The sequence below is a fragment of the Styela clava genome, chromosome 14 (assembly GCF_964204865.1).
Source record: "Styela clava chromosome 14, kaStyClav1.hap1.2, whole genome shotgun sequence".
Taxonomy (NCBI): Eukaryota; Metazoa; Chordata; class Ascidiacea; order Stolidobranchia; family Styelidae; genus Styela; species Styela clava.
In genome coordinates this window covers 19,371,324-19,396,892 of record NC_135263.1, presented here as the reverse complement: position 1 = coordinate 19,396,892, position 25,569 = coordinate 19,371,324, and the positions used below count along the sequence as shown (strand labels likewise).

The 25,569-nt window shown below is 36.3% G+C and overlaps 3 protein-coding genes across 3 annotated transcripts; 2 read left to right on the top strand and 1 right to left on the bottom strand.

The window, feature by feature from the left end:
* Positions 1-126: 126 nt before the first annotated feature.
* Positions 127-6,404, top strand: LOC120341605 (uncharacterized). The gene is made up of 4 exons (XM_039410144.2): positions 127-1,143; positions 3,182-3,378; positions 5,508-5,692; positions 5,959-6,404. The coding sequence occupies exons 1-4, from the start codon at positions 1,013-1,015 to the stop codon at positions 6,259-6,261; spliced, it is 816 nt and encodes a 271-aa protein (XP_039266078.2). The 5' UTR covers positions 127-1,012; the 3' UTR covers positions 6,262-6,404.
* A 5,052-nt stretch (positions 6,405-11,456) lies between these two features.
* Positions 11,457-14,354, top strand: LOC120340950 (mismatch repair endonuclease PMS2-like). Its single transcript, XM_039409353.2, has one exon. The coding sequence runs from the start codon at positions 11,542-11,544 to the stop codon at positions 13,807-13,809; it is 2,268 nt and encodes a 755-aa protein (XP_039265287.2). The 5' UTR covers positions 11,457-11,541; the 3' UTR covers positions 13,810-14,354.
* A 6,458-nt stretch (positions 14,355-20,812) lies between these two features.
* LOC120341516 (large ribosomal subunit protein eL21-like) lies at positions 20,813-24,656 on the bottom strand. Its single transcript, XM_039410042.2, has 5 exons — positions 24,551-24,656; positions 23,872-24,037; positions 23,134-23,225; positions 22,331-22,481; positions 20,813-20,950 (listed from the first exon to the last, which is right to left on the bottom strand). The coding sequence occupies exons 2-5, from the start codon at positions 24,019-24,021 to the stop codon at positions 20,861-20,863; spliced, it is 483 nt and encodes a 160-aa protein (XP_039265976.1). The 5' UTR covers positions 24,022-24,037; positions 24,551-24,656; the 3' UTR covers positions 20,813-20,860.
* Between the last annotated feature and the right edge of the window lie 913 nt (positions 24,657-25,569).

Sequence of the window (25,569 nt, the reverse complement as noted above, 5' to 3'; positions counted from 1 at the left end):
TGCAGAGGATACAACTCAGCGCAGGAAACAGGAAGTGGTGACATCACATATAGAGTTAGTCGACATTGAAGAGAGATGAATGTTTACCTACGTATTTCATGGTATATTTTTCAGCATACATCTTTATTTTGAGCGCTATCAATAATTTATCATACAGGTTTAAGAAGAGAAAATATGGTAGTATTGAGCAGGTACTTAGTATTGAACTAGTACTTAGTAAATTTCTCTTTGCCTGAGATGGGCCGTGAATGATTTAAGATCTCTACGAGTATGTAGAGTGAAGGGGAATTCGTCTCTTTCTTGTTTTAATTATATGCAGGCTTGTTCTTTAACCATTTTTTGAATAATTGCCTTCGTGTATAGTGTTTGTAAATTTTGTGATAAATTGGCTAGAAACAGTTTACAGATTTGGTGGAGAATTAGTTGTTGCAAGCGATTGGATTTGCGGTGTTCTGTATTGCGTTCGTATTATTTCAGTACTAATAGAAATGATTTGATATCATTCTCGTGTTTAGAAGTTCACTTGCATGCATGACTATCGATGATTTAATCAATCTATTAGATGACTGATAATGTTATTCGACAACAAAATGTTTAAAAAAATAAGACTTTAATCATTGGAGTAGCCCAATTTTTGTTCATTGGGTCGAAGCTGACCTGCTTTGGCAGTTAGCTTGTGCCTTAATGAGCGTTTAATTTTATTATTTTGAGAAAAACGAATCATTGTGCTTCAAGTTTTATTGAATTTCTTGCCGAAATACCTTGTTATCCCTGAACTTGTTCTACTGAGTAACTTAGGTCGAGTAAGGAGGTGATTTCCGCTGTTTGAAATAAACACAATGTCATGTACCGTTATCAGGAAATATGTATGATTTCAAGCAGGCAGTGTGATGTTATTAAGCTCTATCTCTAGCTTCCGATTTACTCTTTCGAATTTTTCGTACTGTTAACCTATTACCCTACACATGGGGGAGGTATTTCTGGTTTAAAATATATACGTTGATAAAATGAAATGTTTCCTATTTTTATCAGCACTCGGAATTACCGCATTTATATTTGTTTTTTATTATTTAAATTAAATTATGATTTAGTTACCGAACGGATCTTGTCCAATTCTCCAACTATGGCAAATCAGGATTTAAGGTGAGCACAACGCCTTACTGAGGGCAGTAATAGTATGTTCCGTAAGTTTTAGTAAATATTGGCAATGTCTAAGACTAAGTCAATTAGGTGTCCATTAGATGAGTGGTTTGCAAACGTTTTGTACCGTCGCCTCCCTACAGTCCTTTTTATGTTATGGTGCATGACGTTTTTATAAAATGGATGGGTTTCAACAAGATTTCTTAATATATATATATTTGAAAATCCCAAATCATCATTCTTCCATTTGATGACCCCGTTTCTACCAAATAAGATGTTAGAAACGTAAGAACCAACAGTTATTATATATATATACTTCGTCAAAATGCCAGATAACTCCCTCTAAACTATATATTCAGTAAATTTTATTTTGTATTTAAAATCGGTAACGGAAAATCCGATCGAAACATTCCTTGCTCGCGATTATGCCATAGGTTAAAATTGCCGATTTTTTTCAGCGATGAATAGCCAGTCCATGGCCGATAGGAGTATTAACAAGGATTTGGTAATGTAACTCGCCGTTGTGCCTACTTACAATAAAACAAAAGCGTTATTGCTTTGTAACACTGCAATCTGCAGTAGGCTACATAAAAAAATACGGTATATATAGTTTCCAATTAGAATTGATTCGCCTATTTGCGATCTTGTAATTTGTTAAATTTGAGCCGCTCATGATTATTTTCAAGATATCGCCGTTAGCAAAACTTCAAGGTCGACGATAAAATTTTACATTACTACATTGATTAGTTTTATATCTACCATACGTCCCGCTTTAGGCGGGACAGTCCCGCTTTCCAGCGTTTTGTCCCGCCGTCCCGATAAGTCAGACAAAAGTACCGCTTTTCCAGCACAATACACAAACACGTTCTCGATACTATTGTTTCTGTGTAGCGCAGCGCTAGCCTACTTACTGAAGGTGAATGCGTTCGTTTCCCGCTGATTCGCATTGATGACAGACGTATCGCATGTAAAACCAATACTAATTAGTCGAATTATTTGTACCGGTATCGTTAACGTAAATTCCTTCCTATTTTTCGAACTGAACCCTATATATATTTTGACAGTGAATATGCGCATGAAATTCCGATAGCAATATGGTCAATAAAAACAGTCGAGACAGCATTAAATGTAGGAATGTAGGCCTATGTAGTAAAATCGGAAAATGTGAAGTTGTAAAATCACAGCTAAGGGGTCGTTGTCGAGGCGTCCCGATTTGAAGTCACAAAAATATGGTAACCCTATTCATATCGTCATCACAATCACCAAGGAAAGAAGTCGTATGCGACACGGCGGCAATTTAATAATGGGATGGAACAACTTCAGGTGACTACGGTATAGTTTCCGATCAAAAATTCCAAAATTCTGCGATTTAACCACATCTAAAATAGAGTTTTTAATCAGTCGCGGCACTCCTGAAACAAAATTTATGGTTTTTCCGTTTTATATATATTTTACATATACCAATATATAATATGACACCGCTTCTTATTCATAATATATATTCACTTCCTTGTTTTCCATTTAAAATTGAATGTGCGTATTCAATCCCTAGGTTGTATTTATGGCCTCATCCCAGATGATCGCATAATAATAATGAATTTTTCACACTTACGCCAAAGGAAGAGGAAACCTCTCTATCGACGCCCTCTGGCACATGTCCGAGAGAATACTTGTTAGATAGGGAGAATTCGCGAAAATGCGAAAATATAGTTTACCGATATAATACTGGCCCAAATACTCACGTCAAGCTTAAGAAAATATTCGGCGATTTTAACCATATTTGACTTTTCGAGAATGCACAATCGCCCCCTCCAAATTGTTCACCCCATGTTTTATCATTTTCGCCCCCATGGGCGATATTGCCCACTCTAAGAACCACTGCATTAGATGACACAGATTCCAGATCAGATCGTATTCTAATTACAATAATATGAGTTTATCCAAGATGATACTCAAGTCTTCATGACACCATACCAGATTAAAGTCTCAATGATTCGGTGTCCGCTGTGTTGCAAAATCTTTTACTTGTTTTTGTACATAGGAAAAGATCCCCTACTCATTCTGTAAGACCCCACTATACATTCGTCGATTACGATTATCTGGTTAAAATTGTTATCGTTGGAGATTCTGGTGTTGGCAAGAGTCAGTTGGTCGCCAGGTTTACAAGAAGTGAATTTAGTGCGAACAGTCGTCAGACGATCGGTGTAGAATTTGCAACTAAGACTATCAATGTCGAAGGTAAGTTTCACATTATTTATTCATTCAATAACGGGCAAATGCAATTTTAAATATTATTCACAACAAGAACATGTTATGTCAAGTTCACTATCTCGCTGAGTCTCCCGTCTTCAATTTAAGATTTTCTTTGGATCCGCACAAGATAAACAGTCTACAATATCCAATTATATATATATATATCAATTTGACACGCGTTGACGATGTTAATTGACATACAATCGAAAGATACGGGACGTTTATTTTATACCAGAAATACATTTACCGTGTTTCCCCGAAAATAAGACCTACCCTGAAAATAAGACCTAGTCAGAATTTTGAAAATGATTTGAATATGAGCCCTATTCTTAAAATAAGGTACTCCCGAAGGATGTGAACCAAGATGGCGGACACCGGAACGTAGTATGTGTACCAGGTTAGGTTAGGCCATAATTTTATTCCAATTTTACTTATTTTAGTTCTATTACGAGTTCGGGGGCTAGCCAAGTGACTCCTATTTGTACCTGGGATTATGGCCTAAGCCTAATCTGGTACACATACTACTTTCCGATGTCCGCCATCTTGGTTCACATACTTCGGAAGTACCAAATGTCTCCTACACGTTTTAAATGATTGAAAATCTATGTTTTGCAGTTATATTTTGAATAAAAACATGTTATTTATAAGTAAATGGATATCGGTTTTCATATTTTGTATAGATATATATTTGAAAATTCTCTATTTCATAATTCTCTACTTCGTAATTTTGTTTTTGAAATTTTGATAAATGAAAATATAAGACATCCCCCGAAAATAAGCCATAGTGTTGTTTTTCGGAATTGAAATGAGACCCAGTCTTATTTTCGGGGAAACACGGTAGCCTATAATAAGGGTTGAGATTCTAACGGAGTTGCATTGCATTTACTAAAAATGTAATACATTCGCTGTATATTCAAATTATCTAATGTACTGATTTTACCTCATTTTGCACGTTTTACCTCTTTTTAGATAAATATTGCCAAATGCATGTGCAGCCATTCAAGTACATACTCATTTATTCAATTTTACTTGCATGTCTAATCGTGTGTTCAATATCAAATCAATGCCTTTAGTTTCAATAGTGAACCACCGTGGGAGTGTTACCAATACTTTAGGTTTAGATCATATCATTAGTAATGTATTAGTTACAACAATGATATTGTCCACATTCCTAAGCCAACATTCACGGATATGCTCATATGAAATTAATTTAAACCAATAGCTATTATTACAGACAATTTCCAGCAAAAATTGAAGTTTTTGAAAATGCAAATATATACTATGAAAGTAATTTATATTCTTTGTTTTTGCTACATCCAGTAACTTTCGCCATATTTACTGATCGGAAAATTGTTTCAGGATTACACTGGAGTTCTGAAACCTTGAAAACTATATATATATATATATATAGAATATATCAGTGGTTCGGTGGTGCGCGCCCCACATGGCGGGCGTAGACAATTTTTTGAGGGGCGTGAAGCTAATTAAAAAAAAATCGTTAGATTTCATCTCGCCGCCTTATATTGGATATTTGTATTTCAAAACTTTCCATTTATTTCATTATTTACATTCTATCCACGTATTTTTATCGCGTTTTTTAAACAAAACATCCTTTCGCCTTACTATAAATATATGTTATTTGTAGCTTATTGTTAGCTAGTTATTTTTGAGGTGGGGCGGGAGTCTTGACAAATTCTAAAATGGGGTGCGGCCAAAAAAATTTGAGAACCACTGGATTAGATATATAATTGTTAAATCAGTATAGGATAGGATGGGATAGAATTTACATATTTATCCCGGGGGAAAGGAAAGCCGATAAAGCGGCTTAACCATATGGCGAACCACGGCCTCTTGTCCTGTTACAATTCTATGTCGGGTATGGGATTAGTTAGTTATTTTTTCCGGAAGCATGGACTTGGCGGAGGAAGAAACCGTAACCGATCAGCGGTTACGTCGACCAACCTACGTATATGCCAGTTACACGGGACTCGAAACAATTTTTGTCCTCACGTAAAGGAAAGCATCCTTTTATATATATATTCTTTACCGATAAACTGAACTTTTGATTCATTTACATATAGCATACTCCCCTATTTGCTATTTTTATCTCACAGGTCGGTGGATTTGTTCACAGATATGGGATACGGCCGGCGAAGAAAGATATAGGGCGTTGGCGTCGGCATATTATAGAGGGGCAATAGGAGTTTTACTTGTTTATGATGTCACAAATCCTCGCTCACATGACAATTTAGCTCACTGGTTGTCTGAAATCAAAGCATATACATTACCCTCATGTCAGGTGAGAAATTGAAACTAAAACTAGCAAAACTTTGCATAAAAGTTTGCTTTATATGTTTGATTATGACATATTATTAAACATATAAAATAAAAATATAAATATAGTATAAAACTGTTCTTATCACACTGTGTTTTAGTTTTTGAGGGAAGGCTCATAAAACCAATTAGTGTCGAAAACTTTATCAAAACTTTATCAGTGTCGCATGCTCGTGATATAAATGTGTATTAATTTTTTTTAATTATTTTTTATTAATTAACTTTTTGCAGGTAGTTCTTATCGCCAATAAAATCGACTTAAAACGGGCAAGAAAAGTTACAATAGAAAGCGGAAAAGCATTTGCAGAAAAAAATGATTTGAGGTATATTGAAGTTTCTGCCTTAGAATGCACAAATGTCGAGGCCGCTTTCACATCACTTATTGAAGATATTTACATAAAGACAATATTAGCAAAAAGTGGAGCAAATTTATTTCCCAAAAATGGAATTACTGGTACAGGAACAAATAGCCGAAAATTTCACTTAGAAGAACAATCTAATAAAGAAGTATGGACATCCGGTTGTTGTAAATAACTAGGGGTCATATTGTTGAATTTTTTCAAAGCTGACGGTATTTCGCCCTTTCATCCAAGTATCGGTATTTTTATGTTTAAAAATTTAAAACAGTTGATAGTGCATTTTACTGAGATTGTTATAATTATAGTTACCATCGTCCATTATATTTTATTTATTATATCTGTGTGCAAATCTTTACGCTTCTTGATTTAATTGCGTAGTTCCGAGGTTGTGATGGATTCGACATACCACAGCTGCGAAATTTTGCTAAAATCACGAACTTGCCAAAATTGTTTGCTCTTATGTAGAATAAGAGAATATATTATATATGTGCATGCGATATAGTCTAACACTAACTAAATGACGTAAATTCATCGTGGTGTTATGTGCCAGAAAGAAAATGAGGCTACAAAAAAGTTTAGGATTATCAAATAACGGATTGAATGCGAGTTCAAATACTTTTGGCATTAGTAAGAATAATCAATGAGTGTGCTCGTACAAAATCAAAGTATATCGATAATGTGCAAAGCTCCATAAAGGCGTATAGGTGTCGTAGACTCGTAGGGCACCCAAATTGGTGACCTTGGGAACATGGACATTCCATGTTTATTATAGAAGCAGTAGGCCTACTTTCGTCCTATGATGAAACACCTGAGATAAATTTTATCCCTAAATTCGCGGATCGCATATAACAAAAATTTAAATGTGCTTTTTTGATTTATTTGAGGAATCGTTGTGAACTCATAGGAACGGTTCTCATTATATTTCGCACACCAGAAGCATCCGTAGACCAATTGACAAAAACATTGCATTTTACAAATCGAAACCAGCCATACATACCGCCTAAAATCAGTAACAAAGTATTTGGATTGATTATTGTTTATATTCCAAGTTCAAAAAAAAAAGTAACGGTCTGTACAACAAATGGAAAAACATGCAAAATCAAAATGGATCATTAATTGGGTAACGAAAATGTAGTTAGAGCTGGACGACACTCGTATTTATCTTTTCGTTTTTCATAAAAGTTGCTATTTTTGTTAAAGGGGTTATCCATCCTTTATCGTAAAGGAAATATCAAAAAAGAATTTGGAAAACTAATTCCTTGCATCACACGATTTTTCCCCGTGGTAAGTGGCTGTAGCTTGATTCCGCTTATCTCATAGAGGACGTGGAAATAAATGTAAAGCAAAGGTTCTACGGAGAATGGTTCTACCAAAGGACAGTTGAAACTAATAGGAATCGACATGGCTTGGGCTGAGAAAAAATGGTATTTGGATTACATAGAATATATTTTCATCGCTTTAACTATTAGCAATTACCTTGCAAGGGTTCGAATCTCCTGGGCATGGGGGATAATTCTATGTGAAAAGATTGCTGAACTCCTCAAGGTCGTAGGGTGGTTCGCGTATCGCCGGTCGGTTACGGATTCCTCTACCATCAAGTTCATATATATATTTCGTATATATATATCCAAATACCCGGCTAAGTAATCCAATACCCGACATGGACTGATAACCGAACGAGAACAATCGACGTGGTACGACATGTTAACCTTCTCGGCGCTATTGACCTAATTCAGTTGACATGGTCTTTTTAAACTTTTTTTAAAAATTTTTATGCAAAAAAATCTCAAAAATTTCTAAAAAAAAAATTGGACCTTGAGAAATTCTGTGTACAGTAGAGGGTTAATAATTAATTCCTAATTAATTAATTTTTTCTTCAACTTTTTCCTAACAAAACAATAACGAAACGACTATTATAGCATAAATGGTTATTGCTCTGAAATTCACAATTGTATTTACAGGTGTATCAAGTTCAACGCTAAAATAACGGATTTTGATGACGTCACAGCTCTTATTATTACTGCACAGACCACCCCCAATGCAAAAAAATTAAATTTTTTCGACGAAAATGAGCGTAGAACGACGTAAACAATCCCATACGCGCATTTACGCGTTAAAATTACCATCAATTTTACGTTTTTTTTACATACAAAAAATCTCCATACTTCTGCCAACTATGGAGCAGTCGAAATCATATTTATCAAAACAACACAGCGCCAGGGATGGTCAGGGATAGTATATATGACTGAAAATACATGCTAAACCAACAATAAGTCATTATAAAGGAGTATTTCCTGTCTGAGCTGAGTCGACATTTTCAGACGTCTGACAGGCGATTTTGAAATCCACGCTATTTATACGATTTGCACTTTACGTCACGGCTGGAAGGTTTTATCGCTTCTCTCATATTAGGGCATAACGTCATCAAAGAGCTAAGAGCGATATTAACAGTAGTTTACCGATCACAAAATTAAGTATAAATATTCTCTCATATGAGCTTACCCGCTGTAATAAGTCGTATTATCGACTTTCCTTGGGATAAAACTAATATCTTATCCTTTCTTTGTAATTTTGTAATAAAAATTTTTTGGTTGTATTAAGTGTAAACATGAAATGGGCATGGAAACGAAAATGTTAACAACGACCATTCTACATGGTACGGGCACATAGTATTTGAAATGAACACAGGTAGAGACCTGATTCCATGTAGGCTATTTCATGGGAAAAGAATGGGACTCATATTGGAGCGACGACTAAAGACCGTTATCTACTTATCTTTGATCCGAGATCTGGATCTTCAAGAGAAGCTCATGATAATCATAAAAGAGAGTTATATTGTCTGAAAAATCATATAAGTTTTTACAGTTGGATATTAAAGCGTTCGGCAAGAAGAGTTATTAGTTTGGGATATCAGTTTAGAGAAGCCGAGATGACTGCATGCTGAAGATTTTGAGTCGGTAACTGGTGTCAGAACTAAGATACGTTTATGACTGACCATCACTGGCAAATGCTCAAGATTACAAATTTAATCGCTCATCAAATTGTTTACAACTTTACAAATAAGCTTCGCCTGTGAATTTTATTTTCTCGTGTTTATGTATGCTGTTTATGAATTTATTTTTTTCAGTATGATTGTCGTGATGTGTTTTCCCACTTATGTGAGAGCGCGGCGGTGTGGCTCATCGTGCTAAGCGTTAGGAATACGCTCGCCACCGCACCTCTGATTACTCTGCATGGGTTCGCAGGTTCGATTCGATTCCCACGCAGGATGATTATGTGCGAGAGGATTGCTGAACTCCTCGCCGCCGTAGGGGGGTTCACGTAACCGCTGGTCCGTTACGGCTTCCTCCACAACCAAGTCCATGCTTCCGAAAAACAAATAACTAACTAATCCCATACCCGACATGAAATGGTGACCGGACGAGAGGCCGTGGTTCGCCATTTGGATAAGCCGTCTTATCGGCTTTCCTCTCCACCGGTATAAATATGTAAATCCTATATGGTGGGAGCTGACTTCGATGACCGTATGGTCGTATCGCTTCCTCCTGTCCATACCAAACAAAAATTTTTTTTTGCTAGTGCTATTTTACTGATGACTATTTTTTACGTTTTTTGGTTGACGAAATAATAAAATCTCTCTCTCTCTATCCTAATGGATCTTTCCCCAAGCATCGACTTCCTTGTTTACTTTGTGACATTGGCCAATCAGCAAGATGCAAAATGTGACGTAACAATGCCCCCTTTTCGCATTCGCTCAGACACTTTTCTCACTCAGACAGATTTTCAAGCGTGGTTGTAAACATGACCTCGTTTTCGAACTCTATTTGTTAGTTTTCAGTTGTGTTTCGGAAACTTAAATATAAATCAGATAATTCAATGATCACTCTGTCTTCCTAGGAGTTTTAATTAAATTGCAGTAATAAAAATTAGTTTAGAAATAGCTGTGATAGACTAGCCTGAAATTCTTTACCGGTACCTTTAAAAATCAAGTCGTTGTATGCGATGAATCATGATGATGGTCCGAAACACATACTCCATTTTACAAGCGCCAACTCGCAAATACACTCCTAAAATAGCCTCGAAAATTTTGCAATGGTAAAGTATAAGGAGAATTTTCCGGGGGTTAAAGGTCGGGGAAATCTATACGCACAAACGCTAGTTACAGCCCTTGTTATTTATAAACTTTTTCGTATTCTGTGTTGTAGACAAAAGATCGAAATGAAATTGTATTGGTGTATTCTATTTTTTGTTTTGTGTGTCAAATAAGCTTATACTACTAAGGCTACCTCTCCGGAGTTACATATCGGAGTTGAATCATTTCCCCCATTATTCGCTGTTTTATTATGGCGCAACGGTGGCGAGCGTATTCCTAACGCTTGGCACTGAGACAATGCTGCAATGAGCGACACCGCCTCGCAAATCAAGAAATTTATCAAGTAGGCTACATTGTTCTACCTTGTTATTACTGTATTAGCATTTGCACTTTTATAGATATTTGTTCCAATAGCACAGCAAGTATTCCAAATAGAATTCAGCATTCTTCAGGGCTAGCTTCAGACTTCAGTGGTGTTTATGTGTCTATCATTGAGAGCGAGTGTGGGCTGGGGTACCGTACCGGTAACTTAGGTATTGCATGAGTTCACGCTTCTGAAAACAAAATACTGAAATAAATAGCTAACTAATCTCATACTTGCATATCCAAATGGACTGAGGCTGTTGTTTCGCCATATGATTATCGAATTTTCTCTCCTCAGGATAAGTACGGTAATATAATCCTATTCTATTTTACTGATTTTAACTTGTTTGATTTTGCTGTTTTCAGTTAGGATAGGATTTACATATTTATCCCGGGGAGAGGAAAGCCGATAAGACGGCTTAATCATATGGCGAACCACGGCCTCTCGTCCGGTTACCAGTCCAGGTCGGGTATGGGATCAGTTAGCCAGATATTTGTTTTCGGAAGCATGGACTTGATGGTGGAGGAAGCCGTAACCGACCAGCGGTTACGTGAACCACCCTACGGCGGCGAGGAGTCAAGCAATCCTCTCGCACATGATCATCCTTGCATGGGATTCTAACCTGCGATCCCACGAAGGGTAATCAGAGATGCGGTGGCGAGCGTATTCCTAACGCTTAGCACGATGCGCCACACCGCCGAGCCGAGTTTAGGATAATATATTTTAGTTTGGTTTTGATTACCATGTTAGACCCAGGATAATGTGTGCATGCATTTACCACTTTATTGCCTGTCACAGGCATTTATTATCATAATGGTCATTGACTCATGGTGTTTATGAATTAGCCTACTAGTATTATTGGCACTTGGCCACCTTATGTTGTCCCTGGTTTAAGTTTAAAATTATAATGTGTATATATTATCTATTACAGTATTGTTAAATTGTTTACAGACATACCCTGTGCCAATGCAGGAACTTGCTGATCATACTTGTTACTAATGGCCACAATTAGGGCAATCGGACGAGAGACTGTTCATCAAATATGTTCTGGACAAGTTATTCTCGACTTGGCAACAGCTGTGAAAGAATTGCTTGAAAACAGTGTTGATGCTGGTGCTGACTCTATTGAAATAAAATTGAAGGATTATGGTCGAACTTGTATTGAAGTGACGGATAATGGCAAGGGAGTTGAAGAGAACGATTACGAAAGTCTTACATTGAAACATCACACTTCAAAATTGCAAAATTTTTCAGACCTGTTATCTGTAGAAACTTTTGGTTTTCGTGGTGAAGCATTGAGCTCATTATGTTCTTTGTGCTCATTATCTATCACAACACGATGCAAGAGTGCCAAAATTGCTCATAAACTTGTGTATAACAATAATGGTGGAATAATGAAAAAATCATGTGTAGCCCGCCAACTGGGAACTACAGTTGTTCTGAAAGACTTGTTTTGTACTTTGCCTGTGCGGCATAAAGAATTTGTAAAGAATATTAAAAGGGAATTTTCGAAGCTTATAAATTTGCTTAATGCATATTGTTTAATCTACACCAATGTACGAATATCATGCATCAACGAAACATCAAAGGGTAACCGAAGTGTAATTTTAATTACAAGTGGCAAAGGGTCAATATTGGACAATATTTCGGCACTGTTTGGAAGTAAGCAACACTCTACATTGTTAGAATTCAAGCAAATACCTCCCTCTCCGGAAGTGTGTGGAAAATATTTTGTAAACCATGACAAAGCCATTGAGTTCTTTAATCAATGTAAAGTCAGTGGCTATATTTCATCATGTGCTATGAGTTTGGGTCGGAATGCGAGTGATAGACAATATTATTCAATAAACAAAAGGCCATGTGTAATACCAAAAATTATGAAAGTTGTAAATGAAGTATTTCACATGTTCAATCGATATCAGTATCCTTTTGTACAACTTGACATAAGTACTAAAAGTGATGAAGTTGATGTTAATGTTACACCTGACAAGAGAAAAATTTTTATACAACAGGAAAAATATATTCTAGCAATAATTAGGACGTCCTTACTTGAATTGTTCAATGGAAAGGATCATGCTATAGGAGTGACAAAAGCAATATCAAATAATGCAAACATACTGGCTCATACTGTTGAGAAAAATATTAGCATTGATGAAGCTATTGATGATATCAAATCGAAGCCTTATGATTTCCAATTAGTCAAGAGTGAACCTTATGAGAAAATACAAAATTGCAGGAAAATCAATGTCAAACGGCCATTCTTACATACATCAACAAATTATGAAACTGATCTCATACCATTGTTATCAAGTAATAAACGCTTAAAACAAGACCAGAACAGCAATAAAAATTATGAAGAGTCTCATAAACATTTTCAAGCTGATTCTATACCAACTTATGCTGAAAATCGTGAAGTTAAAGATAAAATTCCACCGAAAGAGCCATCTTTCAAAAAATTTCACACTGCCATAGATGATCCGGCAGATAAAAGTACAAAAATACAGTGTCATTTGAGATATTCTTTCGCGGTAATGTGCAATAACATGAAAGCCAAATTCATCCATTTGTCCAGGAGTTCAGATGAATCTCGGAAAAAGTTGCATCCTGTATTTAAAGCAAAAATTTCTTCAGATCAAAACAAAAAAGCAGAAGCTGAATTGGTAAAATACTTCAACAAATCATCTTTTGAAAATATGGAAATCATTGGTCAATTCAATATGGGATTTATCATAGGTAAACACAGAAATGATTTGTTTATCATAGATCAGCATGCGGCCGATGAAAAATATAATTTTGAAGAGTTACAAAGTTCAACAATTCTTCTGGGACAACCTCTCATCATACCTCAGTTATTAGAATTAACTGCTGGGGAACAGCTAATTGTGATAGAAAATGCAGAAATATTTCAAAAGAATGGATTTGTATTTAATATTGCATCAAACAACGATACTCAAGATACAATGTATTTAACAAAAGTTCCAATGAGTCGCAATTGGACATTCGGTGCATCTGATGTATCAGAATTGATTTTTATGTTAACTGACACTCCGCACACTAACTGTAGACCATCACGTGTGCGGCAAATGTTTGCTTCGAGAGCTTGCAGAAAATCAATCATGGTTGGCACCGCACTCACAGAAAATCAAATGAAAGATGTGGTCAGTCATATGGCGAAAATGAATCAGCCTTGGAACTGCCCACATGGAAGGCCAACGATGAGGCATTTGACTGATTTATCAATGCTTGTTAAGCCTGGTAACTCTTGATGGTTCTTCATTTGTCGATACACGACTGTCAAATGTTGATGATTGATAACGATAGGTAAATTTGCATTGTTGACTTTATTATTTCAATACAATGTTATTTCGGTCTTGATCTATGACACACAAATTGAACAACACAGAAAAGGGTTACAGGAAAGTTCGAAAAAATAGTATAAACCTAGAAAAACCAAGTGCTGTAATCAGCGCTGCTACCCACGTCCACACTCTGAAAAGCAACAATCTTATTGAGGTGAAAATAATGAAGTCATAAACATGAGAAGAAAAAAGGCCGCCAGACTTGTAGTTTCCAACAATTTCATATAACATGCCGTTCCGCTGTTTCACGTCCAATATCTTTGAAGTGTTGCTAGTTTTGAATTTATTACAGTTTAGTAAAGCAGACTATTTTTGTGAGTTTTCTATTTCTTCCTAACGCCGCGTTGTTGTTTTCCAACCAGTACAAACGAATGTCGATGCTTGGTTGCAGCTTCACACTTACGTGAAAAAATGCTGCTTTTGAATAAAACTCAATTTTGTGGTCATGATTATATGTATTTTAACGTTCGTAAACATGTAGGCCCAAGTAATAAAGGCAAAAAGTCGCAGTTCTTCCGAATATCCTTTGAAATGCTGAAAAAGATCACTCATGTTCCCTAAACCTTGTACAGCAGATAAATGACCTGCAACATAAACTGCTGGCAAAATTGCAGCAGGTAGTTTCCCAAACTGCTATATATATTCGATAACAATGTGTGACTATTAAACTGTTTCATGTATCAATAACAACTCCTTAACTAGAATTCGGTTGGAAACCGAAGACTTATCGATCGGAGGTTAGGGGATCCCCCAAACCAGTGGTCTTACTCCATAGTGACACCGTGTGTCCTATCACTAATTAATTAATAACTCGCTAATTATACGATATAATCCATCCAAAATCGATAGGCTCCTGTTCCAAACTTTTATATATGGGTATAGTTTGAAGTGACTATGTTTTCTCGGTAAGTCATGTCGAGAAATCGAAAAGTTAGGAATGGGATAAGAATCGAATACTTGTAAGTAGTCATACTTAACATCCTTTTCATGGTGCAATTCGTGTTTTCTGCCCTTTTCTTTTGGTGGTGAATTTAGAATACTTTGTCAATTCTGATGGTGATTTACTAGTGATTTGAAAGAGATTATACACATTACAGCCGTTTCATAGATGGTACAGCACTTATACCGCATAAGGGCTTGTCCATTATGGCCGTGGAGGGTTGTATTATTTATGCAATGTTCAAATTTACTAAAGAATATAGGTTGGACGAAACGGAAAGAAATGAGAACTTTTTTAATAATAGTTCTATTATGTAGCACGAGTCAGTTCCTTAGAGAGGCTTTGATCAAAACTACGACTGTGACTACGTCTACAACAAAGATCGGGTAACATATTGATAGTCGAACATTGGTTACCAAGTGTACCACATTATAATTGGACTTCCGCTTTTAGTGACCTATATACCAGTGGCGGCGCGCCAATAGGGCCATTTTGGTATAATAAAAAATATTCGAAAAATACCTCGATATCAGTTGCACAGACTGTCTACACTAGCCATATTCTCCCGACATGGTTCATTTTCCGCTCGCAAAGCCTTCGCCGAACGTCGATGGGGCGACGCCGATTTTGCTCCGGTTGCTCATTGTATATCGTATTCTCTCTTTTATCTTCCACTCGCCGCGTTTGTCTCGTTTATTTTCTGTTTCTTTTACTAAATCATCGGGGCTAGCCCCGAAATTATGACGACACAATGCCGACGTTTCTTACAACAACGTGTTGACATATTCACGCATTCCTTCTCGTTCGTTGGTTGCTTGAAGAGTTGATAGTTTCCTCGCCTTCGTTTTTGTCACTTGTTTCGCTATTTGAATCACTTAGAGACCTTTAGTCCATTTGCTTTCGATTTTCCACATTCCTTTTGAGCTCCTCACTTCTTTCCGGCTTCGCATTTCTTAGCCTTAGACCTCATAATGAATAAGGTTGATGCACTATTTCGCACTCCGTTTTCGCAGCTGCCACTGGAACAAAAATTAGAGGTACAACGTCTTGGGCCTTATCAACCAAAAAAATGTTCACTGGAACAATCCCATGACGGAGGAAAGCGTCGGCCTACATTCTGCGCAGAAAGAAGTGTTACAGCCTTACAACGCGAAGTCAAAATTGATAGCTCAAACTTATGACGGCGCGGCAGTCATGAGTGGGTCGAAACATGGTGTTCAAGTTTATACAAAAGAAGATTTTCCTCATGCGCATTTTTTACATTGTTATGCACACAAAGTTAAAATCGTTAATAAAAATATGTGTCTTGATACCCCTCTCGTCCGTATATTTTTTGCAAATGTTTCGGGGTTTTCATTTTTTTCCGTTTCGCCGAAGCGCTCTGACCTCCTTCGCCAGATATGTAGCCGCCGTCTCCCAGCTTGTGCACCAACACGTTGGAACTTCCAATCACGCGTGGTGCAGGGCGTGTCCGAAATTAGGTCTGAGCTCATTGAGTGTTTCAATGGCATTCAGAGCTCTCCGGTTTGGGACGAACGCTCTGTGAGGGGGGCGGCAGGTCTAAAGCGTCTGCTAGAAGATGGTGAGTTTTCATTTTTTCTCGCTTTTTTCTCCACAATATTCTATCACGTGGATGTATTATACGGCGCATTGCAGTCAAGGCTAATGGATGGAGCGTCTGTGCAGTCGTGTATTTCAGACTTCTGCGATGCTGTATCTCGTATCCGGGAAACAATAAAATACGACGACACATGGAGTGCTTCTTTACGCCGCGGGCAAACAACGCAGCGTTTGATTTTGTCTGCAAAGGAATGCTGTGACATTCTGGTGAATCAAATAGGCGATCGTCTGCGCACTGAACACCTTGCCGCGTTCTCTTTGATGAACCTATAGGATATTGGGTAATTTTGCTGCTTTTGGTTAAGTTACGTGTTTAGACTTAAAGTCATACTAATCTTAAAATTAGAAGCAATCTCTCAGTCATAAAATACGTAACAATTAGACGTCCTGTAAGGTACGATGACGATAACGCGTCATGCCCCAAGGATACCAAAACCAGCATAAAAGCGACCATTCGTTGGGAGAGAAAAAAAAGGATAACGATGGACAAGTAATTAATGGACTCGGGCTTGCAGTGAAGCTTTGATTTTTATGTGACTTATCAGTCATGACTTGGAACTGTTCTTTGTATTTGTAAATATACAATTGCAATATATGTATTCGGTACCAGGAGTATGTCTTCTTCATAAGATCAGATCAGAAACAACAGCAATACAGAAATAATAGCAAAACTACAAATGTTCCCTAAAAATGGTGACCCGACAGACGAACCAGCGCCTTTCTGAGATGGAGTCTGAAAAGCAACCGTTAGAACTAAAGGTGACCCCAAAGACATCAACTCCACAAGCGAGCCGAGGATAAAAAGATCAAGGAAAATGAAAAACAACCAAACCAAGATTCAGACAGTATGAAAAATCAAGGAATTACAAGCGAAATACCAAAGACTCTGACAAAAAGAAAAAGACTGTTAGATTTAAAATGTGTATGAGATTCACATTATATGGACTGTTATAAAAATATGTGTGTAAAACATTCACACTATATGAACTGTTTTACACCAGAAAAAATCGTAAAATCAAAAACTAGTCGGAACTCTTGACTACAAAAAACAAATGAGAAAGATATGAAACGAAAGAACTTCATAAAGAAACGCCCGCGAACCAACTTCAAGAAACCGCGCGATTGAAGCATTTTATATTGTACTATAAATATTTCAATTTCGTTTACAAAATGGACAGACATTCTTCTTCTTCTTCACAGGTATTTCACGTTTCCTTCTTTCTAATCTTTAAGGCGTTCTATATTTGGTATTAAACCCAACGAGGTTTACTCAAAAATATTTAATTTATTCGATTTTGGCAGATATTAGCATTCGTTTTCTTTAAATATACTTTACGTTGACTTTAACATTTTTTTCAAAATATGATTTCATATACGATCGTATTTCGAATCAGCGCTTCAGGATGTATTTGCATAAACGCAAGTGAAATCCTCATTTTTTTTATTTTTAAACGCCCAAAGAGGCTCATCACAATTATAGCCGGAAAGGCTCATCAACGCAACACGCGTATTTTTTTATTTTTTTCAGCGCTTCAAAATTTATTAATGTGAAACGAAGTGTATTAAAGCTAAGCATTGGTAGTAATCTGTCACCTAAATTATAAAATAAACCAACGCCAAATCTTTTTCTTTCCATACACTGTATAACACACACACATTCTGTCTCATAATCATAATTTCAACTTTCTTATGTTTTTATGAATTTTGTTGCATTTTGTGTATTGTTTTTCACTGCACGCCCAAGCTTGGCCACTGCTCCGCAGCTAAAGTAGGTGCATAGTATAGGATATTGGGTAATTTTGCTGCTTTTGGTTAAGTTACGTGTTTAGACTTAAAGTCATACTAATCTTAAAATTAGAAGCAATCTCTCAGTCATAAAATACGTAACAATTAGACGTCCTGTAAGGTACGATGACGATAACGCGTCATGCCCTAAGGATACCAAAACCAGCATAAAAGCGACCATTCGTTGGGAGAGAAAAAAAAGGATAACGATGGACAAGTAATTAATGGACTCGGGCTTGCAGTGAAGCTTTGATTTTTATGTGACTTATCAGTCATGACTTGGAACTGTTCTTTGTATTTGTAAATATACAATTGCAATATATGTATTCGGTACCAGGAGTATGTCTTCTTCATAAGATCAGATCAGAAACAACAGCAATACAGAAATAATAGCAAAACTACAAATGTTCCCTAAAAACCCCAAAATTTTTTCAAAATTTGCACGTCAATTTCCCATCCATTTGTTGGCTACTGTCTCCAAATTTTACCCCATGATAAACGTGGGTAAATTGGAAGATGAATTGCGATGTATATATACCAATCAAACTTTTTTGAACATCACATCAACTTGCGCGCTCTATGGGTTCCTCATAGATAACACTCTAGTAACTACCTTTGCGGCGTCTGCAAAATTTCTGGACATCATTTTGACGACGCCTATTTCTTCCGCCGACGCAGAGCGAACATTCAGCACGCTGAAGCGTATTAAAACGTATCTCAGAAACACAATGAAGCAAGATAGATTAAATTCCTTGGCTGTTTTATCCATTCACAGAGACGTTATTTCTGGGATGCATGACTTTCATCAGCGCGTTATTAAGCATTTTGCTTCCAAAAAACCGCGGCGTGTTGCATATATGTTCAAGCAGTAGAAGTCTAGCAGCATATATATCTATGAGTGAGCGACGCATGTCCTTATCTTTGCATTAACTTTCCTTTCTTCTAAGTAACGTTTTAAACCTTATTTTAGGTTTTGTCTGCTTTCCCGAAGTTTCTGTTAATATGTCATTGTATTATCTGGGTAAATATAGCCTTTCCTTTTGAAAGAGGTTTCAAAATAAACTATGTCTATATTTATTAATCCCTTGACTTGGACCGGTTTTAAAGACACTTTCTTATCGTTAAAAATTGTCGCTTTTGCCGATTGGTTGTTACCGATGGAATGGTTTTTATACTCATAAAATGATGGGAAAACTTACAGCGCTCATCCTGTCCCCGTAGGTGGGGAAGACTTGGTCCCGCAGTAGCTTGCCCCGGTTGTCAAAATGACCACGCGCCGCCACTGCCATATACCGTCTGATAAGATTCCTGCCAAGTATTTTGCTAGATTTCCGCTTTTTCGTGACACCTACAACACACGGCCCGGTGATAGCTTTTTATGCGGGAGGTGATTCAAGAATATATATAGGTCTGGGAAGTCATTTCAAAATTTTGTGCCTTTTTTAAAATGTTGATGACATTCCTGATCATATATGATTCACTTGTACTTGGAGCACTAAGCAAAAAAAAAAATTATATCCAACTAGTGTATTGAATATTTTATAATGCCTTGAATTTCCTTAATATTCATTCCCTGTGGTTCATGCATCCCAAGTAGGTGGATCAAATAGCTTACGATTAGGGCTGGGAAGGGTTAACCGTTTAACCGATTTTAGATGGTTAACGGTTACGATTAGTTCTAACCGATATGTTAGTCGTTGATTCTAACCGATAACTGACATCTCAGGCACAAATCTTCTTTATACTGTACCATTTCTTCAAAACTGATCACGTCATCGCAAATTTATCTCCTGTGGCGTTTAATTCAAGAGAATTAAAGAACTGTATTGGTAAGGATCCAATAAATGTGGAAAATAATTGAAGTACCAAGATTGCTGATTTTGAAAATTTACAAAGATAAATCCAGAATCAGATTTTGGTCCAAATATATTGTTCACGATTTTGTTGCAAAATTCCAATTTTAGTCTTATTACGAGTTCGGGGACTAGCCAAGTGACTCCCGTAGTATTTGCACATGAAAGTATGCCTAACCCTAACCTAGTACACAATCACATACTACGTTCCGGTGTTTGCCAACTTGGTTCACATTCTTTGAGTACCAAAATTGTTAATTGCCAAGTTAGACCGTGTCAGCTAGCGGGTCCGGGGTTTCAAGAATCTTGGTGGTCGAAAAAGCGTTTCAATTTATACAATGGTCATATCAACATAGCAATGAGAGTCACGCATGTCATAAGATCAACAAAATCGATTGTATAATTATTTAACAGCGGGGGACTGCGATAGTGATTTGATAAAAGATAAAGTATTGTTCTGCTTTCACGGTGTCATTAGTTTCTTTAAAATTGAAATCTTTTAATTCGCCAGTTTGCAAAAATACACTAAGGCCGCAATTTTAAGACTATTCGCTGCCTATTGGATGATTTGGATTGCACACTGCTCTGAATATTACCCATGTTCCTAAATAGTTTCGTTAACTTGCTACAATTTCGAGGCATATCCCCCCCAACAAACCTAAGCCATTTTCAGTATTTTTACCTCCTTTAACAAATAAGAGCACACAAAAAACAAGGACACTGAAATTTATTCCTTGATAATTTATTTCATCGACCAATTTCAGGCAACAAATTCATAAGGAACAGGTGACACCAGTTCTGGATCTATTCCGTTTGACCTTACGAAATGCCCTGGTCTGGGTTGTGCAGGCTGAAAAATATTTTATATATATATTAAATAAAATCGGATTTGAAAACTGGATAAACATATTAAACCTAGGGTTACTTTGTTCTTGTTAGCTACATAAATATACTATCAATGTCAAGCTTGGCCTTTATTGACATAACCATATGGTCCAGTAATTACCCTACATACCCCCCCTAAAATTTCAACCCCCTCCCCCCTAATTTTGAGGTGCGATTCCATACTGTAATTGCCAACTCAAGTATACTTGTATTTAAATATACAGAATATGGCATAGTTAACAATGTACATCAGCGGTTCCCAAACCGTGGGTCAATTATGGCCTGCGAACGACCTAAAATGGTCCACCGAACTTGAGTGAAATGATTAAACGGTTGAACTTTAACTGTAAATAATACTTTTTGTGTTTACCTATTTGCGTTTTAGATACCGCCAATTGTTACACCATTATCACAGTTTAAGCACTAAGGTATCATTTGTATACGCACCAGCATTAGGATTACATACGACAGTATTTTATACAGCCGTATATTAAGAAAGCTTAAAGATGTCACAAAACGAAAACTTGACACTGAAAAAAGACGTTTTTTAGATGAATGGCAACGTTCTTATTTCTTTATTAAAGGGAATCAAACTACAGCGATTTGTCCTGATGGCCAACAAAATATTCCGGTTCTGAAGGAATACAACATTAGCCGTCATTATGAGACGAAGCATTCTTCAGATTATGATCAGTTGACTCGCATATTCATAATTTAATTCATTGCTAAATTCATACAGACGGAAAACAAACATGTTCAAAGTTATATTAAACGAAAGTGAATCTACGTTATTGGCCAGTTATATTGTAGCCCGCAACATCGCTAAAAAGAATCCCCCGTTTGTTGAAGCGGAATTTTTCTGCGAATATATGCTGCAAGTTTTGGAAGTCATTTCTCCTGATATAAAAAGTAACTTTTCCAGCATCAGTCTTCCTAACAACACAACTATGAACTTAACAAATTAAAACTTCGGTTCAGACTGACAGATATTCTTTTGAATGCATTATTCCTTTTTTATATATGTAAACTTGGAATGTTTTTTGTTTAACAAAACAAGCCAAAAGTAGCTATTTATACAGGGCCGCATGCTAGTTCAGAAAATAACTTCATTAGTCACTATCAGTTGCAAATTTATTGTTGAAAGTCGTGCTTGTTATTTATTCCTTGGGTATTCTATCACCTAACTATTATAATTATTAATTTTATTATATAACAAACTGCGATGCTAGATGTATCTAAAATCAATCTTGGAGCCTATTTTAGTTGTTAAGAATAGCAAAAAAATTAGAATATTCATGATAACACCGGTTTTGCCACTAGTATACTTGAATATGTAAACATTAACCTGTCTTTTCAAATTAATCTTTTGGCCAGTAGCTTTAGCTTCTTTTCTTTTTTTCTCGTTTTCTTTCACTCTTTGGACAAAAGATATCCTGGATTTCGAATGTTTGATATGCTCAATTCGAACATTAATCCTTTTTGCAATAATTCTGCCCCTGATAAATAAAATTTAACAATTTAAAACCGATATCATGATAAATTAGTCTTCATCTCTCATCCTCAAGTCGGAGACAAAAAACAATATTTGTTAGGCAATGCCCGGAACACAATCATTTTTGGGCGAGATAAAAATTCTTCTACATGGGCAATTTAATTTCAAATTAATCAAAACAATAATTTAATAAAAGTAATTCAACAATATAATTTACATTGTTCAGAGAAATTTGCATAAATCATGATAAATTCCTAGATATGTATTTAATAATGCAGAATAGTGATCGACAGGATGAAGAGGTATGATGTCTATTTTGAAATATTTTCAACCAATAATATTCTAAATTATTCATAAAGAACTCAGAATTTTGAATACAAAAAGTTTAAGGTATTCAAATCGAACATCCCTATAAAAATGTGAAACACTCAATAATTTTGTTAAACGTGATAAGGAAAATAGAAAAATTAATGTTAAAATGAGCAATAATTGTCAAATTAGTCAACAATAAAAAACAAATGGCAGGTATAAATGAAGCTTTCCAAAATATTTAAAAAAATCATTCCAGTCTTCATAACTGATCATGGAAAATGAAAGTAGTAACTCTTTTAAAATACTTTGGTAGTTCTCTTATTCTAGCTCACAATATCACCTACTTGACTTGTTTGTTCACAATTATGCCAACAGCATGTTGAGTTACATTGAATATGCGACCGGTTTTACCATGGTAAACTTTGTGTGGCATACCCTGAACGATTGAGAATAAAGAAATATTTAAATATAAGCATACATTATTCCAGCCCTAGTCCTAGCTTCATCATACAATATAAGTATGTTGTTATATAACTACATTGTCACAGAACAGTAGGGCACAGTTCTCAGATTTCAAGAATAGTCCAAACATTAAAAGATAATCGAAAAAAATCACCATTGTATTCCTCTGAAACAAATAATCTAATATAAAAAGGAAAATTTTTTTACTATAGCATTTGGGAATTTTTAGCAAAAAAATAAAATTTTAGTCATATTGCAGCCGACGCACGTCATGATTGATTTTTAATATTGCTGAAACAAACTTGACGCATCTGCCTTCTTGCCAGAGGCTCTTGTTTCAGAGACAAATAAAGTGTTTGTTTATTGAAACAGTTGTCGAAACATCTTGGAATCGTAGAACTGTGCCCTACTGCAGATGTTCATCTTAATAATTAGGTAGATTATTCCCTAAAATGACATTATAGGATAAGCTTATCCTCAACAAACGTTTGCAAAACTACATTTGTATACCAATGGGCGTCTGGCCTATTTGCTATAAATGAAAAATTCACAGTGAAGCAGATGCAGGGATGCTCCGAAACAAATAGAATACTTTGAAAATGCAATAACAAGCAGAATACCTTCTGTACGGCACCATCACCTTTAATGTCGACAATATCTCCTTTTTTATAAACAGTAAGAAATTTCGTCAGTGGCATTCTACCTCTTTGACGAAATTGTTTTGAGAACATATACCGCGTTCCGCGGCGATATCCTTTTGTGTTAGTCATCGTGCCGTTTCTCTACCTTGTAATTGAAAAAGAATATACACGTTTAGCTGCAAATAATATATTATGTCACTACAGCAATATGACACAATTTAACTGTAAGTTTTAGTAATAGCTGAGATAGGTCTTACAGTCCTATGAAAACAATCTCGAAACCGAGGTTTGAGAGACCCCCCCCCCCCCTTGAGGAACAAACATTTAATCTAAATACTAACTAATCAATCTATCCTAACATGAAAATGCCACACTCGCTTTCTTCTGTTCTATTTTTCTAGTTGGGAAAGTTAGATGTTACCGGTACTGTATATATAAAACGAAAATCCGAAAGAAAGTACGGTACTGGTCTGGAACCGTACCGTATCTTTCCCCCGCATGGAAACCCTGTTTTACTACAACAATTTAATATCAAAATTGAAAAGTTATGAAACCTATATATAAATGAAACAATATAGCAACAAATAAAAGCTACTTGAGTCGATAAAACCAAGAAAAACATATGCAAACAAGAGCTACTTAAAAGTCAGAAACCCACCTGCCCGGTGTCACTAGAAAAGACCGAAAATCACGTGACCAATATGTATGTACAGGTCTTGCCAGATTGTAATGGGTATTTTTCAGAATTTTATTTTTGTAAAAAACATTAAAAGAGCGAGGTTTGAATTCAGATAATTAGGTTTGTCGCATCGCAACATGTTTCATTTAAAATAATATATGAATATTGAGACTTGTTTTTATGTATGTATATATATGTGATAAACTAAACTGAAAAACATTTCCAATTGATAGAACTGTCAACTAATTTTGAGCAAAATATGATCCTGCAGCTTCAGCTGGTTGAGAATATGATTTCCATATTTATCTGGAAAAAGATGGTAGTCGTTTAAATCAGGCGGCTTATTATATCAGAAACTACGGACTACTATTTGATTATTAGTTCGGGACGGATATGGCGGGGGAACCTGTCACTGGCTCACTTTGAATTTTTCTTTTTCAGAGGCTTGGCGGTGTGACCAGAGCCGTTATATAATGGCTCTGGTGTGACGCATCGTGCTAGGTGTTAGGAATACGCTCGCCATCGCACCTCCCCTGCGCGGTTTCGAGGAGATTGGAGGATTTTCAATTTTTTCCTGTTTTCATTACAAAAATCCGTTTCATACTTTTTGAATTACCCCGACTATATGGTCCGTTCGGTTGCAAGGTTGTGGCGAAGTTTTACCGAGTCCAAGAGGCGACGCAAGCTCCGCTGACCCAGATGGACGTCGCATAGTTCCGTATGGTAATCTGTGGGGTCAAATGATTCCTCGGAGGCGAATTTTACGATCACCTCTAATAATCTCCTGATCGTGAGCGACAAGAAGATACTTTGGAAAGACAGTTTCGTGTCATTCCTGGATCGGTTGCTCAATTTTTGTCCCTCTCGATCAGTTTCAGATTTCTTCGATTATGAAAGCTCGATTGAATCTTACGCCACTGCGATCCGTTCGCAGGTGGTTTCGTCATATGTGGAACCACCGGTAACGTGTGGTTACGCAAACGAGACTCGTTCACAGG